Genomic DNA, 7145 nt, shown 5'->3' on the forward strand with positions numbered 1-7145 from the left:
ATCTGGAATCCAGTAGAAATTTTTTCAGAGGTTATCAAGTAATTAGCATTGGAGATCTTTTTTTTCCATAATTTGGAAAGATTTCAAAAAGAGATGACTCTAATACCATGTCTTGAACAGTGTGAAAAATTATAGAAAATAGATGGGCAAAGCTTTTTGAAATGCATTATTCTTTAAGAAGTATCATTAGCACTCTACAAAAGCCATTTATAAATTACCTTTGTGGAATAAACTGATAGCAATTCACAACATAATCCACAGGGACAAGGGACATAGGAGACTATAAGCAGACTCATAAGATTAATGCCATTGCAAGTGCATTTCCTCTTGACTCTTTTTAGGTTTTTTATTTTTCCTGGCCAATTCCAATATTACCCATTAACATGTGGTTGGTTTTGGTTTGGGTTTTTTTTCCTGTCAGAGACACAATTTGCTGCATATATGAATCTGTGCTACTCATGTGATTTTCTTCATTCTTACAGAGATGGCAAGAAATAATAGCAATTGCAGTGTAACCGAGAGGATATTTTGAGGACTTTTTACCCAAAGACCATATTTTCTAAGACCTACTTTCTTTACAGCTTGCTTCAGTGTTTTCTTGTCAGAAGGCTGTTTTAAAATATATAGTTATACATTTAGCTTGCAATTTTGTATTTTATTGCACAAAATTGAATATTCATAAGAAAAAAAGAAATGTTTAACATAATAATTCAATTTATATGCTAAACATTGGTTTTAATGAAGCACTGAAAGCCTTGGATTATGCTTCTTAAAAATGCCAACTTTAGTTGCTCATTTTTCATTTACCTGAAAGAATGTTATCTCCATTTATCTCCTTTATGAGATTCCTAATAGACTAAGTAGCAGATGATCCCAAATACCAGTACTGAAAATACCAGCCAGAAAATATTACACCTCTGTATTTTTGACTTCGTGTATGCTATTTCTGTAACATACTCAGATGTAAACTTTAAACCTACTCTAATATCTGCAGTTTTCTCTTTAGCAATTGTGGTCCTTTTCATCACCCTAAGACGTAGCAAGAAGGAGCCTTTGATCATTTCAGAAGAAGATGTCCGGGAAAATGTTGTCACATATGATGATGAGGGAGGTGGAGAGGAAGACACGGAAGCATTTGATATCACAGCACTGCGGAATCCATCTGCTGCTGAAGAGCTAAAATACCGGAGGGATGTTCGGCCTGAAGTGAAGCCTCTGTCCAGGCATCATCCCTCCTCAAGCCTTGACAGTATAGATGTTCAGGAGTTCCTTAATCAAAGACTGGCAGAGGCTGATCTGGACCCCAGTGTGCCCCCATATGACTCCCTGCAGACATATGCCTATGAGGGTCATAGATCAGAAGCTGGGTCTATCAGCTCTCTGGATTCAGCAACGACACACTCTGACCAGGATTATAATTACCTTGGAGACTGGGGACCTGAGTTCAAGAAGCTAGCTGAACTCTATGGGGAAATAGAACCAGAAAGAACAACTTAGTTGCAATTCCCAGAACAGAGAAGTTCCTAAACAACTGGACAGATAATGACAACAATGATAACAAAAAAAAAAAAAAAAAAAAAGTGAATACAGTACTTGGAACTGAATAAGTTGTATGCAGTTACTGTAGAACAAGTGCCCTTTTCAAATTTGAAACTGGGTTCTCCAATTGAAAGAAAGTCAAATTTTGGAAAATACAGAAAAAAGAATCTATTGTCCCTTGTGTATTTTTTTAATTGCTCATTAAAGTGTCTGGTACCTTATCTGCAACAATACCTAAAGTAAAGCCAAGAAACGACATTTTATTGCAATATGCCTAACAGCTCCAAGCTGCAGTAAATTTATGGTCGTGTCTGTTTGAGAAGAGAGCTAAAAGAGGATCAAATCTATTGCAGGTGGTTGTGATGTTGCATTTCTAGCTGTACTCTAGGCCTTGTGATCCCAACATGAGGTAGACAATGAGGTTTACTATCAGTGTGAGAAGTGCTACCAGTCTGTTTCCTTTACAGAGGTGATAAGCCACACCTGTCCTGTTAAATAAATGGTCCTTTGATGATTTAATCTTATTGACTTAGCAGATTGCATTGAGAAGCTGTCATTTTGTTATGTCCTTGATAATCTTGTCATCCATAACCAGCTAACAGATGGAGGGCATCATTATCTGTGGCTCAAACGCAGCTCTAGCCCATAAGCCCAGACCTGTGTGCTAGAGGAACTGTTCTTTCCAGTGTTGTGCTTTTTCTTTTTGTCTTTTCATGGGAACATCATTCATCTAAATGGAATAGGCCCAAAGTACTCTTTATGCAGCGAAGCAGATGAAGCATAGGCTTTTTCAATAAAAACAACATTGGCAGCACCATTAAACTATGAGGTTTTTTGGTTCACTGTACTTCACTTATGTCAAGAGCTGAAGCTTTTTTAAATCTTTTGCTGGTCTGAGTCCAGAAGCTACAACAGTCTGTTTTAAACTCAGAGTTCTTAATCACAATGTTTTTTCTATTTCTGTGTGTGACTAAAAGCAAAATAGAGCTGCTGGTAAGACATTGGGATAGCGAAAATGGAAGCAAGGAGAATAAGATGGTGATGCTTTTTTCTTTTAAATCCAATCTACTGATATTTATTTCTCTTAGAGTACTTGCCACCTCAGCAGAACAAGATGATTTTTCCGTATTTCAAGCATCATGGAAACAAGAGCATTTTAAGTCAGTGAAGGAAATATACCATTTCTGTGGTTCCTATGGATTAAGTAAATTGATTTCATACATTAGTAACTTGGTAGCATTGCAGAAATGATAGTTCTCCTTAACATAGCAAGCTGCTTAACACCTAATCCAGCAATTTATTTTTTTTTAGCATTGCAGCAGCAGAACTGCTAAACAGTTCTGCTTAACATAGCAGCCTGATTAGCACCTCATCTAGCAGATTCAGATTTTTCCTTTACTTTGTTTGGAGTTTTAACCTTTTCTTTGTCTTTCTGGTGATAATACTGTGAGAAGACCAGGAACTCATAATGTCCCATGAAAGATTATGAGCTATAATACTCATGATCACTATCAACAATCCTCTGCTTCTAATTCTAGCTCCACTTTGGACAAATTTACTTCTTCCAGTATGCATTGGATTGGAAAACTGTCCAGAGTAGAAGCTGTGTACTTTATTTCTTACTCTGCAGTCTGGTGTGCAAAGTGATACAGATTTGTATGCTGCACTAGATTCCTTCCTCTGCAATTTAGATGCCGCTTATATTCAGCTTAGTAAAGAAGGGTCTATATTTATTGCTGATCTACTGTGAGCCACAAAGGTGAACTAGATAATTAAGCCTTCTTTTCTTTACTCTATGGTTGGATAGGTCCTAGACATGACTGAAATTTCTGATTGGTTTACTTTGAAGAGATTATTTTTTTCCTGAGATGTAGTTGACTGCTTTTGGTTTAAACAGCCTTCTGGAAAAAATATCAAGTAGCTTGGTAAGCAACTTTTACACTCTGAAAAGCATTAGTTGTACTGTAGTTCCAGAATTGTTTTTTAGTACACTATTTTGTTTAAAATTTGTAATTACTCTTCTCTCTTTCAGAATCTGCACTCAAGTGAAAATTTAATAGGGAAAAACACCTGAACCCTAAGATATTCTGCTGATGATTTGAAAGTAGTTTAATAATTTGTGTAATTTTTAAATATGCTTTTTATGAAATACAGAATCTTTTAGGAAAGCATTTAAGGAGGTGTTCTTACTGTAGAGTGAAGTTAGATGCAGTAAGAGTTACACACAAGCTGAGAATGGTTGTCTTTTATTGTCTTTTTGGGGGTAGAACTAGGATATGTTTCAGTTTTGTCCCAAATAAAGCAACTAGTATTGTGCGATTTTATTAGAAGAAATTTTTCTTTTTATTTAAGTCACACTTGCTTTATGCCAACATCTAAATTTTTATACTGTATGAGTAGCGTGTTAAAAGCATAATGTTTCTGCATTACTACTACCATAATACTTTGTATCACAGCTGCATGAAAATTGCATTCATTGTTGTGTTATAGTTTTGAGAACTAGGTATTAGTTATCTTTATGTCTGTTCCCACTGGCCCTACACCAAAGCAGGGAAAATCAGTTGTATTTTGTGTTTAAAACAGCATTCGTGCCATTGTTTTTTGTTTTTTTTTTATTAGCATCACAGAATGTTCAGGCTTACAGGCAACCGAAGTGCAGTGACACAAGGAAATAATCACTCCTTATGCTAATGGTCAGTTTAAGTTAATAATATTTCAGAGAAATTATATTTCCCTTTTCCCCATTCCTGGTGCTCTCTTTGCTGCTATACAGCACATGCAGCATACCCCAGGGAGCCTGAATTCTTTAAAACTCTGCAGGGATATTGAGACGTTGCTTCTGTGATGCTGCATTGTGTCCTGTTTGATACGTCCTATCCACAGTGATCGCCAAATGTGCTTTTCTATCATGATATGTCTGCATGCTTGCTGTGCTTACTGTGTTTTATTCAAATACACATCACAGTGTCGTGTTGTTTGCATGACAAATAACAGAATATTAAATCTTCAGGGCCACAGAAGAAGGCCTCACAGTGCAGAAATAACAAGTCTACAATTTTATTACCCAATCTCACATTTTTTTTCCTTTGGTCCTTTGTATCCTAAAACAAAATATAAACTTTATTTGAGAAATTCTATGTTGACCTAGATTCTATGTTGACCTTCCTAGAAGTGGAAGAAAATTAACACTGGATGGCACAATCATTTTTGTAGCATTGCTGATTTAAACACAGCATATATTCAGTGAAAGTATCATGGGAAACTTTTTCTCAGCCTATGGTTAAGTCTGATTATATAGACTATGCTTAAAGCTTTCATGGATCTTTTGTGTGTCTCATATTCTCAAATATTTTCCTCTTAGTTTAAATAGTAATCCCGTTCTGCAACTAAATGCTGAAAACTGCCAGTTTGACTTAAACTGAAAATTCTGAGTAAAGTTAAATGGCACATGCATAGTGATACTTAAGGGCTTTTCTATTTACAATTTGATTTCTACAACAACCACTCAGCTAATAGTAAATTTCCACCAAAATAATTAGCTGCATTCCTTCAAATAAACCCTCTTTCTTGTGATGGTGAGCACACTCAGTATGCTAAATCTTGACAAGTCAAAATAATCTGAAAAAATTGTCAGTATAAGAATTGTAAAATGTGAAACTTAATTGTCAAACTAAAACCTGTCAAAAATGTAGTTTAATGCACTTTAAAGACAAGGAAGAGCTTGAATTCAGCTGGTGTTAGATGAAGATTCATACATTGAAAACAAAATAATTTGTTTATCAGTGTTACCTTTTATTACATACACATAGAATACTGTAAAATTTGAAAGTAACTTCACTCTGTTATGCACTTTATTTTTTTGCATTCTTCTTAAAAAACTAAAATAACTGCAAACATTTTTGAGTTTTAATTCTAGTTGATGGAATTGTTTAAATTGTGAATACTGAAAGAAAATGTCTATGGGAAAGTATTATTTCTGGTATTTAAAAAGAATTACAAAATTTTTGTGGTCTAAGAATTTTTTAAATCATCCTATAGAAAATATAAGTATTGGACCAGTCTGGAATTAACCAAACTCATAAACTCACACGAGGGTAACAAAGGAAATATTCTGAATGCAAAGAAATATATGAAATTATGCTGCCTGGTGTTACTTTGTGGATTATAAAGTGCTAAGACCTTGTACTTCCAGTACATATAAATGGCACAGTGCATTCTAAGGAACATTGGAAGTGTGTTAAAAGTTTTGGGCCATTCTTATTTTTCCAAAGTCTCCAAAAATATATATATTTTTTTTAACAAAAGAGTAATGTAAAGTATACCTCCTTATGCAAGTGTTACTGATAGAAAATTGTTAACATTTTCTTTTAATAAACAAAAGGGACAAAATCTTTTATTCGTATTTTTCAAATAAAATGTGCTCTTTGCTATGGTGATGGGTTATTGTATTCCTCATCACAACCAGAATGTGTTATTTTGCCTTCACTCTTGTATTCTATACTCACCAAGGAAGCAGAACATATACAGACACTCCATCTTTACGACTCAAGTGTGATAAAGTTGTATTAATGAGGCCAATGTCAGAAACGGTATGGGAACTTGAACTGGATCTGAAATGCCTGGTATAGTCCCTTGGCTGTGCCACTGTTTGAAAGACTATCTCACATGATTATTGCTACAGATGAATAGGGATGGAGAGAGACACCATAAGATACTTTAGAACAGACTGCAGTATAGCTGCTAAATGGTTCATTACTTTTACTTGTGGCAACTGTTCCTCTCCAACCATCACTGTCCTGAAAATGAAATACAGTGTTATAGGATGAATACATTAACCACATGAGTGAATTGGGGAATTGCACATCTATGAATCCAGATTGGTGGTAAAAGCCATGGTTGTTATCCCAAGTTGACACAGAAGACAAAAGTAGACAAGGACATTTACAGTGCTCAAGCTTAGGCAAATGTAATGAAAGTGCACAGGAATCAATCATTCTTTCTCAAAGGAATTAGCAGGCTTTGTCAACAAATGACATATCAGAAAATAATGACACCATAGCTCACAACAAACTTGTTGCAAGCAAGGCTGTCTTTCCCAGACTGTCAAAAAATTCAAACATGAAGTGAGGGTGGACACAAAAAAAAAGTAGAATTTTCTTTTTGAACCCTACTTACTCTACTTTATTGTCCATGAGTCAATTTAGATTGTGTACCACCATACTATGCAATTTTCACATATGCCTCACCACAAAAACAGGAAAAAAATTACAGTAAGATAATATTTGCAAGATAAATATTGTCAGCCTAAATCAGAAAGCAAGTTCAGGGAGTTTTTGTAGGAATTATTCCAGTCCTCTGTTGAAGTGTTAAAACTTTCAAAAGAATTTTGAGAAATATTTTAGATAATATTTTATATTCAATATTGATTTTTTTTTCTTTTTTTGTCTTAACAATGCTTTTTATCATCTTGTGTTATTCTGAAATTGATTTTTAGTTTGTTTGGAGACTATACTACTTCTATATGTGGCAAATGTATCATTTATACTTAGGTGCAGAGAGTCTTCAAAAGTTAGAACATTTTGCTTGTGAGTTTAGCAGACTTCTTC

At 34.7% G+C, this 7145-nt stretch overlaps 1 protein-coding gene across 20 annotated transcripts in view; it reads left to right on the top strand.

Moving 5' to 3' along the window:
* CDH18 (cadherin 18) overlaps positions 1-5928 on the top strand; it is a 497477-nt gene extending 491549 nt beyond the window's left edge. For 19 of the 20 annotated variants that reach the window (XM_038128610.1, XM_038128601.1, XM_038128611.1 and 16 more), the window contains one exon: positions 995-5928. In XM_038128610.1, the coding sequence (XP_037984538.1) occupies positions 995-1497 (503 nt within the window). In that variant the 3' untranslated portion in view covers positions 1498-5928. The remainder of the gene's footprint in view (positions 1-994) is intronic. The other variant, XM_038128616.1, reaches the window with a different exon arrangement.
* Positions 5929-7145: the final 1217 nt, after the last annotated feature.

The sequence above is a fragment of the Motacilla alba genome, chromosome 2 (assembly GCF_015832195.1).
Source record: "Motacilla alba alba isolate MOTALB_02 chromosome 2, Motacilla_alba_V1.0_pri, whole genome shotgun sequence".
NCBI lineage: Eukaryota > Metazoa > Chordata > Aves > Passeriformes > Motacillidae > Motacilla > Motacilla alba.